Raw genomic sequence first — 19,279 nt, forward strand, 5'->3', positions numbered from 1 at the left:
AGGGCAGACTCCACCCAGGCTGTCTGCCAACTCAGCACAACGGCGCTGTGAAATCCAGACAGATGTCTCTGCTGGAGTGGCAGGTGGCTTCTTTAGCCACGATGGTTTCTGGTTGAATCCTCTCTAACCCAAGGTTTTTTTCCTTAGGATGGCTGAAGGTTCAGGGACAACTCTCCGGAAGGAAGAAGGTAAGAGATAGAAGCTGTTCCTCAGAGGAAACTTCTGTGGGCTGCACACACGTTCCCGGGAGAGGTGTAAGCATAAACCAGGTATGTTTTATATGGAGATACAAAACAACAGAGAGAGAGAGAGAGAGAGAGAGAGAGAGAGAGAGAGAGAGAGAGGAGAAATGTAAAGTTGTATGTAGCCATCAGGGCATGAGAGGCTCTGAGCCTCTCTCTGCTAGGTGGAGCTGGCCAGGCACTCATCTCTGACCTCTCATGTTATCTCTTCCCACCCCTCTCATGAAGCTTTTTTATTGGTGTGTGTGTGTGTGTGTGTGTGTGTGTGTGTGTGTGTGTGTGTGTGTTTGGTACTAGGTATTGAATCCGGAAGCATTCTATTTCCAAGCTACACCACCCCAGCCCTATTTTATTCTTTATTTTGAAACAGGGCCTCACTAAGTTGCCGAGGCTGGCTGCGAACCTGGGATTCTCCTGGTCAGCCTCCAACATGTGTGCCACCATGCCTGGTCTCAGCTTCCTTGAGATCCTCCAACACACAGTGCTTGTCTCACCTTTGCTTTGGCCTATGCTGCCCTGAGCCTCCAGCCCAACAGCCCCGCCCAGTAGTTACCCTGGCGAACCTACCTTGCCTTTCTCACACCGTGGTCCTAGGGCAGAGTTAAGCCTCTGTATCTACCACTGACCACGAGCCCCATTGCCAGGGCGATGGGCCTGCCTTCCCTCTGGTTCCCTGGTGAACACAGTTCTAAACTCTGGTCCTGGCCTTTCATAGACACTCAACAAGTATTTGTTGAATTATTCACACAAAGGAAAGATGTTCCATCTTGGAAATGTAATTTTACTGAAGGACATGCAGTGGTATTTGGAAGAGGACTGGACCCAGGTCAGTCACATTCCAAAAGTCATGGCTTAACCTGCCATTAATATATTGGGAGCCCAAATGGATGCCCCTCTGCCTGTCCGGGCACTGTACCAGTTGTTTTAAGTAGGACATGAGAGTGTGGGTGTGTATGGCAGTGTGAGGGAGGGAAAAGAAGGCTATACAACATAAAAAAAGGAAGATGAAGAGCTGGCTTTGTGCTGTGTGACTCTGGGCAAGTTCCCCCAGCTTTTCTGGGTCTTAGTTCCTGTGAAGATAACATGGAAGGTTGTTTGGGAGGGTCGCTGAATTTCCTGGTTAGCTCTGAAATGCAGCCACAGAGAGAAGTTCAAAGGTGCACGCTGTTTCATCTTACAAATCTGCTTTCTCTCTACCATGAACAAAGTTCTCACTTCTCAATCAGTTCTTTTCTCATTATGATTCTTCCTCTGCTCCTTCTGAGCTTCTAAAATTATTCTAGGCTAATAGATGACGTCTTAGTGACCAAATCCAAAGCTTACTTTTTAGACTTCTTTCTATTGTCCTCTATGGAACTTTTTTTTTTTTTTAATTTTTGTTACCCAGGGACATTCTAACTCTGGAGCTATACTCCCAGCTCTATCTTATTTTTTGTTTTGAAACAGGGTTACACTATGTTGCTAAAGGTCTTGCTGAATTGCTGAGGTTGACCTTGAACTTGTGATCCTCCTGTCTCAGTCTACTAAGTACTGGGCTTATAGTCATACACTACCACACCCTGCTCCATGGAACACTGGGAAGTCTCACTTTGGTGGTAACTGATAAGTACAGTTTTCCTTAGTTTTAAGCCAAGGCTTGGGGCTGCTTTTATTTTCTCCTGTCTCCAATGCCACTTACTCCGAGACCTTGTTAATGCTTACTACTCTAGTCATATTCTAATTTGTCTCTCAGTGTGACCAGTTTCCTCTTAGTCTGCCATCAAGCTATAAGAGCTATTTTCCCTAAATACAAATCTATCAGCTCATTCCTGAATTATGACACTTCAATAGCTCCCAATGTCCACAAGATAGAAAATTTATTAATGTTCATGGCTCATATGCCACCACTCATTATCTGGAGCCTGGGGCAGACACCACTGTTCACATATAACTTCAGAACCCTTCTTAATACAGCCTTCCAGACAGGTACTGCCAATTAGTATCAACATAAGATGCAACCTATGAATTCACAGGCTGACTCCAACCTTCTGCATCTCATTTTCTATCCTGTTTCAGCCCCCCACGCTCCATGTTCTGGGTGCTCTGCGCTTCCCGACATGCATGCTCTCGCTGGCCACTCTGCCACTGAGCATGCTTGATTATTCTGTAAGGAGAATAATTTTCCAGGTGTATCTGGTCAAAGCTTATGCCTGTGTTATACTGCAGCTATCCATTTCTACATCTCTTGGTTCCCTACTGACTTCCTCTAAACTGTCACCATGTTGTGATCATGTTTGTATCTCTTCTAGAGCTTTCTATAGGAGCCAGTACACAGTAGCTGCCAAATAAATGCTTATTGAATGAGTAAAAGCCTGAAAAGATAGTTGGGTAAATGACAGTGTCTTTTAAATATAAGTGAGGCAGGTTTAGAACTCACAATATATGTGTATGATACTGTTGGAAACACAGCCACAGTACTCTTCTTAGACTCACCTGAGACCACAAGTTCATTGATAAAAACAGTACTAATAGCTGGGCATGGTGACATGCCTGTAATCCCAGTACTTGGGGGATGAAAGAGGAGGATCACAGTTTTGATGCCAGCCTCAGCACCTCAGTGAAGCTCTCAAAAACTTAGCAAGACTCTGCATACACACACACACACACACACACACACACACACACACACACACACACACACATTTATGTGGCTGGGGATATAACTCTGTAACTCAGAGACAGAGTGCCCCTGGTTTCAATCCCCAGTACCAAAAACAAAACGAAAGAGTGCCAATACTACTATTAATAACTATTATAATATCTAATGTTATTTAATGCTTACTATGTACCAGGACAAAATTTGCTTGCTTTAGAACTTTAGGAAGAAGGATTAGAGTAGAATGGTCTTTAAACATAATTGATATGAGCAGCATAAGAAATTCTGAGTATAATATAATATAATATAATCTGCTATCCAAAAAATGTGACAATAGTCTAAAATTCAATTGAAAGCAGCTTTATATAATTTATTAATACAAAGGGGTCATAGATGTCTGTGCTAGGCAATATACAACTTATTTTTTCTTGATGGTTTTTGATAGTGGCAGTTGAGATTATCTTAATAATTTTTTTTCTGGTCAAATCAACCTGGATAAAAATTAGGTTAGCTCAGCATGTCCTAAATGGTGTCTTAGAGAATAAATGTAGCCAGGTGTGGTGGTATACACCTGTAATCTGATTACTAGGAGGCTGAGACAGGAGGATCACAGGCTCAAGGCCAGCCTCAGCAACTTAGCAAAACTCTCAGCAACTTATTGAGACTCTTTTTAAGAGCAAAAAATAGTGCTCACTTCAGCAGCATATATACTAAAATTGGAACAATACAGGGACGATTAGCATGGCCCCTGCATAAGCATGACACATAAATTTGTGAAACATTCAATATTTTTACCCTGCACAGAAATAAACTCGAGATGGACCAAAACCTGGAAGTTAGACCAGAATTTATGAAGCTGTTAGAGGGCATGGGTTCAACACTCCAACATATAGGCACAGGTAGAAAATTCCTCAACAAGACCCTCAATGCTCAGGAAATTAAACAAAAATAAATGGTATGGTATCAAACTAAAAGGTTTCTTCTTAGCTGAGTGTGGTGGTGCACGTTTGTAATCCCAGCATTTGGGAGTCTAAGACAGGAAGATCACAGGTTTGAGGGCAGCCTCAGTTACTTAGTGAGGCCCTCTGCAAATTAGTGAGACCCTATTTCAAAATAAAGAATAAAAAATAGGGCTGGGGATGTAGTTTAGAGGCAGAATGCCCCTAGGTTCAAACCCTAGTACCACAAAAAAGTTTCTTCTCCTCAAAGGAAATTATCCAGAGTCTAAAGAGAAAGCCTACAGAATGGGAGAAGATCTTTAGTAGCTGTCCCCCTGACAGAGGGCTAATATCTAGAATAGACAAAGAACTTTAAAAAACTTTACATTAGAAAAACAAATAATCCAATCAAGAAATGGGCAAATAAATTGAATAGACATTTCACAAAAGAGGAGATACAAATGGCCAACAGACACATGAAAAAAATGTTAACATCATTAGCAATCAGGAAGCTGCAAATCAAAACTACACTGAGATTCCATCAGAATGGCAATTATAAAGAAGTCAAATAACAATAAATGTTGGCGATGCTGTGAGGAAATAGGCACTCTTCTACATTGTTGGTGGGAGTGCAAACTAGTTCAGCCACAATGAAGATCAGTGTGGAGAGTCCTTAAAAAACTGAGAATGGATCCACTATATGATCTGGCTATACCACTCCTGGGTATCTTTCCAAAGGGGTTGAAACCAGAGAACTACAATAACATATGGATACCCATGTTCATAGCAGCATAATTCATAATAGCTAAACTATGGAACCAATATAGGTGTCCATCAACAGATGAATGGATCACAAAATTATGGGAAATACACACAATGGAATTCTACTTAGCAATAAAGAAAAATAAAATTGCATCATTTGTAAGAAAATGAAAGGACCTGGAGAACATAATGTTGAGTGAGATTAGCCAATCACAGAGAGTGAAGGGTCATATGTTTTCCTCAATATGTGTAGGATAGGGCGTAATTGGGACACAAGAGAGACTCCAGATGATGAGAAGAGGCAAGGAGGAGACATAAGGGCAGAGGTGGAGGAAGAATTAGGTTCATTAATAGAAATACTGCTATAGACTATGTGTATACACGTGAATATATACCAATGTCAATCTGGCTGCTCTGTATTGAGAGGGAGGGAAATGGGTGAGGCACCAAGAGCATGCACATACAGGACATTGTCAACATGATTCACATTATGATGTGAGACCATAATGCACCAATAAAATCACAAAAATCCTTTAAAACTAAGGCAAAAAATAAAATACAATAAAGGGCTTAGAGTGTAGCTTGAGGTAGTAGGCCCCTGGGTTCAATCCTCAGTACTACCACCACCACCAAATCTGTAAGGTTGGTGAAATAATAAACTTAAGGTGACCAGATTCAGGGTATTGTGAGCACTGGTTTGTATGGTTCCCCTAAAGACTTCAATACATACAAGCACATCAAGCCTAAGAAGATCATAGTAGGAAATTTATCTTGTGACTTAATCCAGAATTCCCCATGTGTATTACACTTGAGACTCTTTTACAGAATGCCTCGTATTTATTTCCATGGAATCAGAATTGGGAAATAGTGGCTAGAGAAGGCCCAAGAAGTGGTCCCTCTGCATGCGGATGCTGGCAGTGGACAAACACAAAGAGGACTGCTGTGAAGACTAATCTGATTTAGGGAAAGGAAGATTGACTGTGCTGAAGGCCGGAATAGACTCAAGCATGGCATCATTATTTACATGATAAAATTCAACCTTATATGAAGGCTGGGGAGAAAACAGCCAACTCTTAATCAATCCTTTGAATTAGCAGTTTAGATATTATGGCTATATCACACAGTCAGAGGAATTTATATTTTCATTTTGTCCCAAAGAAAAACTTGACCATCTTTCTTTAATATTATCAACCTGGAAGCTTGACAGTAAGGATTAAAAATTACTCCTTTCTTTCCACTTGGTTATTGGAAAGGCTCTGAAAGGCAATCAGTCTTGTGAAGCTACACTTTACAGTCTGCATAAAAATGCCATGATTTCCCTTCCTCTCCCCAACCTAATTGAAAGTGCATAATATCACCCAGCTGGGGAAATGTAAACGGTAAACATACACAATATATCAAGCTATCACACAAAAGCCAGTTACTAATAGGGACTGGGAGGTTGTCAGAACCGGTGGAAATCTGGAGAACAGGTCTCTTTTTCATCTGGACTGAGAGCTCTGTACTCCTCCACACGTCCCTCCACCTCTGCCCTGCAGACTGCAGGCAGTCAGATTAGAGCAACGTGGCTTGCCCGCTAACTCCAAGGGTCACCTAGCGAGGCGTATTGACTGAAACTCTCAGATCAGCCTTTCAGGAGACGAGGCATTTTGCTTTTGGCAGGAGGTGGGGTTGGAATCATCTCGTTCCCTACCTACTTCAATTGTACTGACAGATGGTCCTATTATCTCTTTCCTTAGCTGCTAAACCCAAAGATCCTTGCCCCTGTCACCTCCTATCTTTATCTACTTACTTCATCAAACTCCTATTGCCAAGATTATCTCCTTTTCCGTCTCTGATCATCCATGAATATCTACACAGGGTCACATTTTCCTTGAGAATGAAATCCTCAGCCTTACCTTTCTGAGTCCCAAGTACCTCCACAGCTATCTATAATTCCACTTCAATTGTACCTACTTGGAAGTCATCATTTTCTGATCTCTGACTTCTCATCTCCAAGTGTCATGCCACCTTCTTAAATAAATCTTACACAATAGGGCTCTTAGGAGAAGGGACAATATTCCTTCAAAGTTTTCGTCATTAGTTCTCTGTCACAATATTCCTGCAAAAATGGCTCCCTGATGCCTCATGAACATCACCACTACTGTTCATTCACGCCACCTTATAACTGGCTATTGTTTTATTTCTGATGGCTGATACCTTGTGGGGAGGTCAAAGTACAGCATTTCTTCAAGACACCATGTCATTTCAGTTGTAATAGTTTAGAGGATATATTTTTATCTGCTTCAGCAGTAGAGAAGATGATTTGAAACTTACTGAATTAAAACTCCATCTTTCACTGAATTGTATTACCTGTCAACTGGAGCTGGTGGGTGATATGGCTTGTTGACCTTGGCATAGAGACCCTCTAAGTGGTCTCTCTCTGGAGACAGTGGACGGCCATCTCGAGGGTAACCAAGTGGTCCAGCCCGAGGGGGAGACGGAGATCTAAAGACATTTGCTGATGCACATGGTTCCCGAAAGTAGTTCACTCTGGCATAATTGGGGTCCATTTCATCATCGTCCATATCGTGCACCGATCCAATTGCACCGGCAGCATAATCGACAAGATCTCTTGCCTGCTTTTCCCTTAGCTCCTGATGTTTTGCTCCGATTCTGAAAAAATATAGACGAGGTAGCAAAGACATATATGAGTTTCATATGCAAATACAATGAAATATACTCCCAAATCTATGTTAATTCTTGGTCTTGTTGCTTTAGCCACTACTTTCCTGTTAATTCAAGATCACACCATGCAGAAATGCCAATAGTATAAAAGGATTAATTCTATATTTCTGGCCTTTTTGTTATAGAGTCTTTATTTTAATAGCAGTGGTATAGGTATTTTGACATCTTGCCCAGTGAGGCCTGGGCTGATATTAATTCCTCTGTACAATGAGAAGTGTTTGTGGAAACAATTCATCTCTGGTGTGATATTACAGAATTTTTTTTATCAGGGATAAATGTTAAAGAGTCCATCGAAATTTTAAATTTTATCTTTGACGTCGATATTTAATGCCTTAGAGATCCAATGTATTCTTCTAGAGAAAAGAGTTTTCAAAAAATTGATTTCAATATGAAAAAGAAATACAGAGTCTGGTCACTAAAAGAAGAGGAATCAGGATAATTTATAAGAGACTCAAGTTTTTTTTTTCTCTTTTGGTTACACAAATGGGGATCACTGTGTCTCATTATATAGGGGCTAAGGACAAAGTAAAATAATGAAGAAATTAATAGGCTCCTGACAGAGATAAATTGGCACATATAAGTGAATTAAACACCATTACTGGCAGAACTCCACAGTGTTAAAGCCTTAAGTGAGATTACAAAGTGCTACTGCTAATCAGTAACACTGTGTAGACTATTGGGAATGGATCAAAAACATACATACATAAATACATACATACATACATACATACATACATACATAAATACATACATCTAGGTAGCTTCCAAATCCATCTGAATTTTGAAAATTTGACATTTAATCCGGAAAAATGTTAGATCTGCTCCCAAATTCCTAGATACGTGATAGAACAGAAAGGTCCCTGGGGCATCTTATTGAACAATGGTGAACTGGGTGGCATTAAGAGGTCTTTAGTACTAATTAGGAAAGTTTAACCTTCTGTCACTGGACAAACAAGGTGCAGTGTGTATGGATGAGAGAGAAAGATGATGCAGGCTCAGGTGGCAAAAGAAAGCTGCTCAAGAAAGGATGGGCACAGACATGAGGTCCTAGACTCTGAGGATATGGGAGGGCCATGGCTGGAAATGAAAGATCTCTGAAAGCCTGGAGACACACAGAGAAGGCCTGGATGAGTTACAGGACAAAACTAGAACCCCCTTAGCAGCTTCTCCCCTTCAAACAAAAACAGTTGTTTTTGCACATGGCAGCTAGTTTTACTTGATGGAACATCAAACCCTTTGTCAAAAATCTTTAGAAGCCATGATCTTTCAAGGTATTTTCTCTTTTGACAGGACAGCATTGTTGTTTTTATTCTTAGTGTCTTTGAGTAGAAAGGAGGAGAAAAGAAATGGACAGAAGAGAAAACAAAAACACAATAAGAAGGCACAGGATAAAAAGTAAACAGCATCTATCCTCAAGTCATAACAGATGAAAATAAATACAAGATAACATCACTGTATCTCTCTTTTGACTTGGCTGTACCACATACCCTACACATAAGTAATTAGAAGGATTTATATTTTTGCATCAGGCAACTCGAATCTCCAAGGGATTCTGAGTGAAGATCAAAGGAAGATTACACAGTAGGGCACCCGTTAAGGGGCCTTGCCTGTCCCCTTTCAATGCATGTTAGACCTAGATTCATGGATGTTTGTTTTGAATAATTTTTGATAAAGGAGATAACCTGTTTCATTCCGCAACAAAACAATCTTTCCAGGGACAGTGCAGACTCGATTATCAGAGCATGCTTGCTGCACTCTGATGATAGGGATATGGATTTCCATTGCAAATAGAGCGAAGGACATCAATAAAGTTAGGAGGCGGGGTTCTGTGGGATGCCCTCATCAGTGAGAAGCCTCCGAGAGAAATTATTCAGCAGAAAGATGAATATCTAATGGCCGTCGCAAGGGGCTACACTTGTGCATTAATGGAAAAGGAAAATACCAAGCTCGATTTTCTAAAATCACAGAAAGAACACTGGAACTTGTGTTCCTAAGTTCATCTCTTCTTTTTCTTAGAGGTTTTCTCATTAATCAAGCTTGCTGAGTATGTAGAGATTCTCAGATGGAATATCCCCCATCTATGCAAAGCAGTATTTTATCTTGCATTTTTTTTTAAAAACAAACCCAAATCCCTCCCTGATCGTCTCAGCACCACTGAGCAGCGCAGTAACTAATTTTGTATTAATCACTCAGTAGGTGAAATAGTGATTCTCGGAACCATCATTATTACACCATATATCAGGATCTCTCCATGTGGGGAGGACAAGACAATCTCTGAAGAGGCGTGTATGGAGGCAGAAAAGACCTGCTCAAGAGAGGAGTGTCAAATAAAAAGATTTTTCTTGTGTAGCTCTGGCCTCCCCCACCCCAATTCAATGTGGAGAATTCTGTTTCTAGTCATTTCCACTTGGAAGTCTCTTTGCCCCCTGGAAATCAAATTGTTGAAATAACTACTTTTCAAAGTAGCCTTTGGAAATATATCCTTGTTATTTCATGGCATCACTAGTTTTTCCATTTGCTGGCACCTTTTCTTTGAATTATTTAAATATCCTTTCCTCTTTCTTTCTTTCTTTCTTTCTTTCTTTCTTTCTTTCTTTCTTTCTTTTTCTTCTTTTTTCTCTTTCTTTCGCAGTGCTGGGAGTGGAACCCAGGGGCATTCTACCTCTGAGATATACCCCAGCCCTATTTTTATTCTTTATTTTAAAACAGGGTCTCACTGAGTCGTAAAGGGCCTAAGTAGTTGAGGTTGTCCAAGAACCTGGATTCTCCTGTCTCTACCTCCCAAATGCTGGGATTACAAACACAGGCCACCATCCCTGGCTCTTTTTCTCTTTTACTATGAAAACAACATTGTTTATTTTTTTCCATAATACTCTCTTCAATTTCTATTTCTTTTGCCACAGCCCAGTGTTTAGGCTTTTATATTGCCTAGACTTGACTGTCCATTATGGTGTATATTGCCTATGCAAATGAAGTTAAATTTAAATTCATTAAAATAATAAACTCATTTTCTTAGTTTCATTTTGAGGACCCAATGGCTACATGTTGCTAGCAGCCACTGTATTTTGGATGGGGTGGATCCAGAGTAATTCCATCATTGCAAAAAAAAAAAAAAATATCTACTAGAATGTGTTAGAGTATTCTAAGAGTTTCTGATATGTCAACTTATTCCATTTTAATCTATATCTTAAAAGGCTGTTAGAATAATTTTCCTGAAAGAGTATTCTACTATAGTTTGGGTAGGTTAAAGATCTTAATAGGAGATTGTAATAAACAATGTTGTAAAGGTATGTTTGGTTACTCAGCTTACTTCATTTGTTCCTTATTCTAAGGAACAAATGATTGAGAAATTGGGACAAGTCCTTCTACAGCTGAAATTGAAATTGCCCATAATCTCAAATCTTGTAATTCAATTGGGTCTTAGCCTCCAAAGAGGAGTATGGCAAGAGCTGATATATGTTTCCATCTCTACCAGGATATGTGTTTTCTTGAAAGTAAAGAATGAGGCCAGGTGTGGTGGTACACACTTGTAATCCCAGCATTCAGGAGACCAGAGGATTGTGCTTTGCGGTCAGCCTCAGCTACTTAGGCCCTTGTCAACTTGGTGAGACCGTGTTTCAACATAAAGGATAAAAAATAGGGCTGGGGTGTATCTCACAGGTAGGATGTCTCTAGGTTCCATCACCAGTACCACACACAAAAAGAATAAAAAATAAAATGAAAGTAAGGAATGGAGTCTGGAGGAGCCCAGGCAGCACATTTTTACTTAGTAAAAGAAGGTCTGAGCCAGGTGTGCCAGCACATGCCTGCAATCTCAGTACTTGGAAATCTGAGACAGGAGGATTTCAAGTTTGAGACCAGCCTAAGCAACTTTGTGAGACTCTCAACAACCTAGTGAGATCTTTTTCAAAACAAAAAATAAAAAAGGTTAGGGGTGAATCATGCCCTTGGTTTAATCCTTAGTAAGACACACACACACACACACACACACACACACACACACACACACACAGAGAGAGAGAGAGAGAGAGAGAGAGAGAGAGAGAGAGAGAGGGAGGGAGGGAGGGAGGTGAAAAGAAAAAGTGGGCTTGAGGACAGGAAGAGGGTCTTGGAATTGTGAGCATTAAGTATCAAAACGGAGAAGAGGGAGGAGGCAGAGATAGAAGAGATTTGTATCCTCCAAGCAGCAAGCCTCCTACACTAAGGAAAATTCATGAGGGTGGAGAGATAAGAGAAGTATCAACCAGTGTTGTATCTGAAGGCAGCAGAAGAGAGATCAACCTAGATCATCAAAATAAAACTAGTGACTTCACCAAGAAGCAGATCTCTTGTGACCTCTCGTCTCTTGTGAGGACTCCGGGCTCTCCCAAATCGAAGGCCATAGGAAACAAACTCCCAGGGGGAGTGCACACAGAAAATTTGGGAAGATGGTAATTTTAAGAGAACATATAGCACTGAAGCTACTGGTGACCTTAGATCCTTATGCCAACATCATCTAATATTATATTTTAGTGCATTCAAAAAATTTCAAACATGGTAGGATATGAAATTAATATAATTTGCAATATAAATATTTAAAAATTAGATACAATAAGAATAATATTAGAACGTATTGCATGTAGTAAGCATAAGTATTGTTTTAAGAAGAAAAAATGTCATTTAAAATTTAGGCAAATTCATACTGGCCTTAAATATGAATAAAGACAAAACTACTCTCAAATACTTTAAAAGATGAAAGGAATATAATATTTGTTGGCTCATCTTTAAAAACTACTTAGTAGTATAAAGTAAGCCACCAGGAATTGGGTCTAAATGAAGAATTCAACCTGGTTCCTTGGGTCTCAATGGCCCCCAACATTAATCAGTTGAAACTTAGTTTCCATTTAGAGGTAGGGACTTTTGGGAAGAAATCTTCAACTTCCCAGCCTCCAACACTGAGAGAGAGTAAATTTCTGTTCTTTATAAATTAATCCAATTTTAAATATCTTGTTATAGCAGCAAAAGCAGACTAAAACCGATGAAGTTGTGCAATGGCCAGTGGAGAAGAGTAATACATTCACTTATAAAGCTAAGGGTAAATGTCTGTGGGTATGATAATTATAGAAACAAATGTAAATATTATATACTCTGGCAACATAAAACAAAATCACTAATGAAAGTCAAATGCCAAAAAGGAGGTGAGTTAGCAGATAGCACTCTATTACTCAACTGTTTATTGCCTTACTTTATAAAGCAGGTGTCAGTTACTATTTAAATTCCATAAAACAAGAAACAGTCTGAGTATAGTAAATACAATTACAAAGTAACCACTAAAAGAACAAATTATCAGCAGGGCAGAAAAAGTCAGCACAAACCCTGACCACAGAGTAGAAAAAAGAAGACAGAGGAACCAGTAAAAGGAAGTAACAAGCAAGCTGGCCAAATGTATGACCATAAACATAGATGAGATTAATTTCTTTGTTATTATAATGAAGCAATCCTAGATATTATAATGAACAAAAGACACTGAGTGCTATATCGTTGAAAAATTGAAAATAGCATAAATGTATGTTAAAAGTGGTCTGTGAACCAAGTATTTTGCAGCTGTAAGACAATAGGGTTATAGTATTCCTATTCTAAAAGGAAATAAGATATACATATGGGTGGATACATATAGGTGTGTGGAATATTTGATAATTGTAAGAAAATTCTGAACAGTAGTTGCCTGTAGAAAATGGGTTAAAAGTAACCTTTTACCTTAAATATTACTTGAATTTTTATATACTTTAAGATAACTTTAATTTTTTTCTTTAAATATAAAAAGTTTATAATGTCTGTAAGTCATAATGGTGCAAAACTTAAACAAAAAACATTAAATACTCTGTACCTACAGGCATCCCTTGACTTCCAAATGTGATTTTTAGGACTTCATTGTCAAATATTTATGACTCAGTTATGACAATTATTTATGACAGTTATGACAATTATTTCAAATCATTGTTCACTGAACTTGTATTGGCTCCTTCATATCAACTGCTTTTATCAAGAGCACCCATGCTCCATTAGTCAACTATTCAAGTCTAGTTTTCGCTAGCATAAGGACTAAGTTTACATCCAGCTCCACATTGACCTTAATAATTTGTTTGCTCTTTAACTCATGTATCCAGTAATGTTCCTATTAATCTGAAATACTACATAGTTATATAGTTCTTTAACTCATGGGTTTATTTTCTATGACCTTCTGAATCTATGTCTGATTTTTATAAAAGGTTTAAATAATAAAAAGAAAAATATAGCCAGGTATGGTGGCACACACCTATAATCCCAGTACTTGGAGAGATGAGATGGGAGGATCACAGGGTTAAAGCCAGCCTCAGCAATGTAGTGAAACTCTTAGCAACCTATGATCCTGTTCCAAAACAAAAATTAAAAGGGCTGGGGGGTGTAGCTCAGAGGTAAAATGCTCCTGGGTTCAACCCCCAACATACTCTCCTACAAAATTTTCCCCACCCAAAATGTTGCATATTAGGCACATTTTTGTTATATAAACCTTATGGAATTTGTCAACAACTTTTACTGGATGTATTACTTTTGTAGAGGAACTGTAGTTGGATGCTTTAGTCTGTTTCTGCTGCGTCACAATCTACACCTAGCACTGTGTAAACTTTACACGTCCAGCCTGTTTACTCTTGTCTCCCCATTTGAGCAAAGAACTGCACGCCATTTCCACACGTTAGAACGAGGTCATAAAAACAAAACAAAATAAAAACCTTTTATTGATTCGGCCTCAACACTCTGCTCCCATAGCAAGACCACCAGCTCCTTGAGAGTGTCATGTAAGTTTTGTTTCTCTTATTTTTTTAATTGCCATTAATTCATTCAGTGTTTGCAGATATCTTACTGTATACACAGTCCCTGGCTCGCTTAAAGGAGACATAAACAGATGATGGTGATTCAGTGGGGAACAAGGTACAGCTCTGAAAAAGAATAAGGTTTCAGCACAGCTCAGGGATGTTGAGGAAGAATCATGAAGGCAGTCCCACAGGCTGGGTTTTGCTCTCTCTTTTTTTCTTATTTTGTAGTAGTGGGGATTAAATCCAGAGGCTACCTCTGAGCTACATCCCCAGCCCTTTGCATTTTTCATTTTTAAGCAGAATCCTATTAAGTTGTAGAGGTTGACCTTGAACCTGTGGTCATCCTGTCTTAGCCTCCCAAGTATTGGTATTACAGGTGTAATACAACCTACATGCTAACTAAGATTTGAAGGAACTTGTTAGCCTTGCTCCAACCTGTGGGAATGGCGTGACTCACCACCCAGAGGAAGGGACACAAGTACATGGGTATAAAAATGCAATGTTTATATATTGCTGGGGTATAAATGTGACAGAAAGAAACTGGTTTGAGTTATCCATCTATTGTACCTCTACAAAACAAACACATTTCAGTAAAACTTATTGGTAAAGAAATTTATATAACAGAAGTGTGCCTAATCTTCAAATATATTGGGAAGGCAAATTGCCTTATACCTTTTTATTTGTTAGTTTAAACTTTTACTATAAAAATAACACAATAATACATAAATTTGACCAAAAAAAGCATGGAATCAGGAATTGTTATAAAGCAAAATGCTTGTTAAGTATCACTGAGGTGAAGAGTAGACCTTTGCCACATACCCCACAGGTTTATTAGTCACTATCTGCTACTATAATGGAATGCATGAGGCCGGCCTACTTTATGGAGATGAGAGGTTTATTTAGCTCACAGTTTGGGATGCTCAAAGTCCAACCAGCAAGGCACAGGCTCTTGTGTGGGCCCCTCTTGAGTGCGTCACTTCATAGTGAAAGGCTATAGTGGAGACGTGTGGGAGGGAGGGTAGCTTCTCAAAGCAGGAAGCCAGAGGGGCTGGGGCCACACAGTCCCTTCTGAGGGTATGCTGCCAATCTGCCAAAGAAATCCCACTGGGCTCCATTTCCTGAAGGTCAGACCTCCCATCATTGCCACGCTGAGGACTAAGCTTCCAACAGACAACTTTGTGGGAACATGTTTAGACTACAGTCAAAACACAGTCTCAGTGGGCTCCTTCCTCATCAGAACCACATCTGCGTCTCCTTTCTTCCACATTAAGAATTCTGCTTCTCAAGAAACATATCATGCTAGACTGAAATATCCCATGATTAGGATTTGATGTATCCTGTATTCCATAATAAACATATCAATACCATAACATACTACTACCAACAGTATGGTTATTAAAAGAAGTGATTTTTTTTCACATGCTATTGCCACTATCCCTCCATTCTTGTAGATGTACTAGACCTACACTGTTAAAGCACAGAGCTGCTATCTACTGTGGTTCTTCTATTTTGTTTAACTCTCACTTATTTTTAGCTCAACAACTGGACATTTAATAGATAAAGTAAACACATGCTTAATGAATACTCGCAGTCCTCATGTTAATAAATATGAAGTTATCTACTTGAGTCCTTAGAAAGAACGCATGGGGTGGTACATCTTGAGTTAATAAAAATATGCCTCTTACATGTGAAGGCTGATTTGGCTGGATATGAAATTATTGGCTCACCTTTTTTCCTTCATAATTTTAAATATGTGACTCTATTTTCTTATTACAGTGGTGCTACTGAAAATTTAGATAATAATCTACATTCATTTCCCTTGTAAGTTACTTAAGTGCTCACTTTTTGCTAATCTGGTCAAAGCTTTTATTCATTTTGCTTTAAAGTCCAACAGTCTTAGTAGAAAATATTTCAATATGGCATCGGACGTGGTGGCAGTATGCTTGTAATCCCCGCGCTTGGGAGGCAGAGACAGGAGGATGGCACAGGTTTGAAGCCAGCCTCTCTGGCTTAAGAGACCCTGTTTCCAAATAAAAAATATTTAAAAAATGGGTCTGGGAGTGTAGCCCAGAGGTAGAAGGGTTTCCAGAAACCCCAGTACCACCACCAAAAAAAAAAGAGAAAATATTTCAATATGTACTTTTAAGTATATTCTTTATATTAGAGAATTTTTATTGAATTACATTTTTGTTATTACTGTTGTAGAATACAAGTCAAATAGAAGAAAAATCAATTATATTTCTGTATATGAATATTGAAAAATTAGATAATAAGAAAACTGCACTATTTAAGAATAATTCAATATTGTTATATTAATTCATCCAAATTGTTCTATAGATTAAATGCCATCCCAATAAAACTTCCAGCAGACTTACTGTCTATAAATTAAAAATATTATTTTAAAGTATATTTGGGAAGTTAAAAGACCAAGAATAGCTAAAATATATATTTTTTTGGTACTTGGGATTGAACCCAGAGGTATTTCTTTTTTTTCTTTCTTTTCTTTGTGGTATTGGGGGTGGAACCCATGGGCTTTTCTACCCAGACCTATTTTTTATAGTTTATTTGGAAACAGAGTCTCACTAAGTTGCTGAGAGCCTCACTAAGTAGCCAAGGCTGGCTTCGTTTGAACCTGTGCCATCCTCCTGTCTCAGCTTCCCAAGCGCTGGGATTACAAGTGTGCGCCACCACGCCCGGCTTACCCAGAGGCATTTCTACCTCCAAGCTAGACACCCAGCCTGATTTTATTTCTTATTTGGAAACAGGGGCTCACTCAGTTGCTGAGAGTCACCCTAAGTAGCTGAGACTGGCTTTAAACCTGCGATCCTCCTGTCTCAGCCTCTCAAGTACTGGGATTACAAGCATGCTCCACCATGCCTAACTAGCCAAAATACTTTTGAAAAATGAAGTTGGAAGACTGATACTATTGACTTCAAGAATATAGCTTCAGCAATGGAGCCAAAGGTCAGACAAACACATCAATTAAAAGAGTTCAGTAACAGACCTATACCCATTTGTGAAAAGATTTATAACAATGGTACCAAAACAATTTAGTGAATAAAAAAAAAATCTCTTCAGCAAATGATGCTGGAAAAACTGGATCTCTGTAAGGGAAATGAGAACCATAGGCCCTACATTACACCATCACAAAAACCAATGCAAGATAGGATGCAAGTCTGAATATAAAGGCTAAAACAATAAACTCACTAAAACAAAATAAAAAGTGGTATCTTCTCAACCTTGGGAGAGGCAAATGTTTCCTAAGAGGACATAAGACGTATAAACCATAAAAACTGGTACAATGGACCTCACTAAATTCAAAACTTCATGAAAAAGTATCAAGAAATGATAGGCAAATGAGAAAAATATCTGCAAAAAATCTAACAAGAAATCTGAAAGTGTATATGTAAAAAAGACCTGCAAAGTAAAGTGACCTCAACATGTTTAGAATTAGAGCAGGGAAAAAAACTCAAACAGATACTCACAAAAGAGATTTAGAAATGACTAAGAGGCAAACAAAAAAGCGCTCAGTCATTAAGGAAATGCAAATTTAACACAAAATGAGATGTCCTCACTAAAATGAAAAAGAATGACAATATCTAACATGGGGAAGGATGCAGAGCATCCAGAACTTTCATATACTGCTGGTGCAAGTATAAGGATGGCATAATCCCAGGAAAAAAGGTCTGGAGTTCTTTAAAAACTAGTCATACACCATGCTACCAGCTAACTCTTCCCCTTTCAAGTACTTATGAGAGAAACGATGACGTGTATCTGCAAAAATCCATGAAGAACATTTGGCAGCAGCTTTGTTCATCACGGTAAAAATGGAAATATTTCAGATGTCCATCGACAGGAGAATGGGCAATCTATGATATATTCATAAAACAGAATGTAAATGAGCGATAACAAGAAATAAACTGCGGAAATATCCAACAATAGAGATGGATTTCAAAATTAGGCTTTGCGAGAGAAGCTGGTTGCAAAGGGACTTACTACATAATTCTATTTATGAGAGGTTCTAGAACAAGGAAAACAAACCTATGGAGACAGAAATAAAATTAACTCTTTCGTTGTATGGGGAGTGCGCTGAATAAGAAAAGGCAAGCCGGGCGTGGTGGCGCACGCTTGTAACCCCCGAGCTTGGGAGGCAGAGACAGGAGGATTTCTTAGGTTCGAAGACAGCTGTGCTGGCTTAAAAGACCCTGTTTCCAAATAAAAATATAAAATATATGTGTCTGGGAGTGTAACCCAGAGGTAGAACGTTTTCCAGGAACCCCAGTACCACACACAAAAAAAAAAAAAAAAAAGAAAAGAAAAGAAAAGAAAAGGCAGAGGGAACATTCTCAATGGACAGAAATGTTTTACATATTGACATACATTCTCAAAAACAGAATAGAGAATATGCAAGTTTACTTACTGAATATACTTGTTTACTTATTCAGTATACTTAATGAATATAACTCACTGAGTATTTCACAGTATGTAATTTATATCTCAATTTAAAAAGAACTTAATTGCCAAACTGTGGAATCAGCTGAGTTGTCCATCAACAACAGATGAATGGATTCCAAATTTATGGGATATATACCCAGTAGAATTCTACTCAGTCATAAAGAAAAACAAAGTTATGTCATTTGCAGAGTAATGAATGGAACCAGGGAATATTATGCTAAGTGAGATTAGTCAGTCACAGAAAGTGAAAGGTTGGATGTTCTCCCTCATATGCAGAAGCCAGGGACTAGAGACTAGGTGGGAGAAACCTTCCTGGAGTGAAGGAGGGGACCTGAGAGAGACAGGAGGGGAGAGGAAGACCTGCAAGGGAAAACACGTCGCTGGACATGATGCACACATGCACTCACCAAAGTCAGTCACTGTTGAGCACGGGAAGTCGGGAGGGAGAAGGCGTGGGGTGGGAAATGGGGGAGGGCTTAATGAGTGCTGTGTGCATTATGCCTCTATCACTGAACTTCATCAAGATGTATGATTATCATGTGCCAAAAAAAGAACATAAAACACATAAAGAAAATAAAAGCAAAGATTTTGATTATGCTATTTATACCTTTTAAAATCTATGTGATTAAAATCTAACAAATTTAGTCAATTCTAAACTTGCTTATATTATAATTCTCCTTTAAATAC

General features: G+C 38.8%; 1 protein-coding gene across 4 annotated transcripts in view; it reads right to left on the reverse strand.

Annotated features, from left to right (window-relative positions):
- The window catches only part of PARD3B (par-3 family cell polarity regulator beta), a gene marked incomplete at both ends in the record, with an annotated part of 1,045,674 nt that overhangs the window by 157,906 nt on the left and 868,489 nt on the right, over positions 1-19,279 (reverse strand). For 3 of the 4 annotated variants that reach the window (XM_080690300.1, XM_080690301.1, XM_080690299.1), the window contains one exon: positions 6,930-7,232. The exons of the other annotated variant lie outside the window; for it this stretch is intronic. In XM_080690300.1, coding sequence (XP_080546426.1) covers positions 6,930-7,232 — 303 coding nt within the window. The remainder of the gene's footprint in view (positions 1-6,929; positions 7,233-19,279) is intronic. 4 annotated transcript variants of the gene reach the window in all.

The sequence above is a fragment of the Muscardinus avellanarius genome (assembly GCF_963383645.1).
Source record: "Muscardinus avellanarius genome assembly, chromosome: 2".
In the NCBI taxonomy this organism is placed as follows: domain Eukaryota; kingdom Metazoa; phylum Chordata; class Mammalia; order Rodentia; family Gliridae; genus Muscardinus; species Muscardinus avellanarius.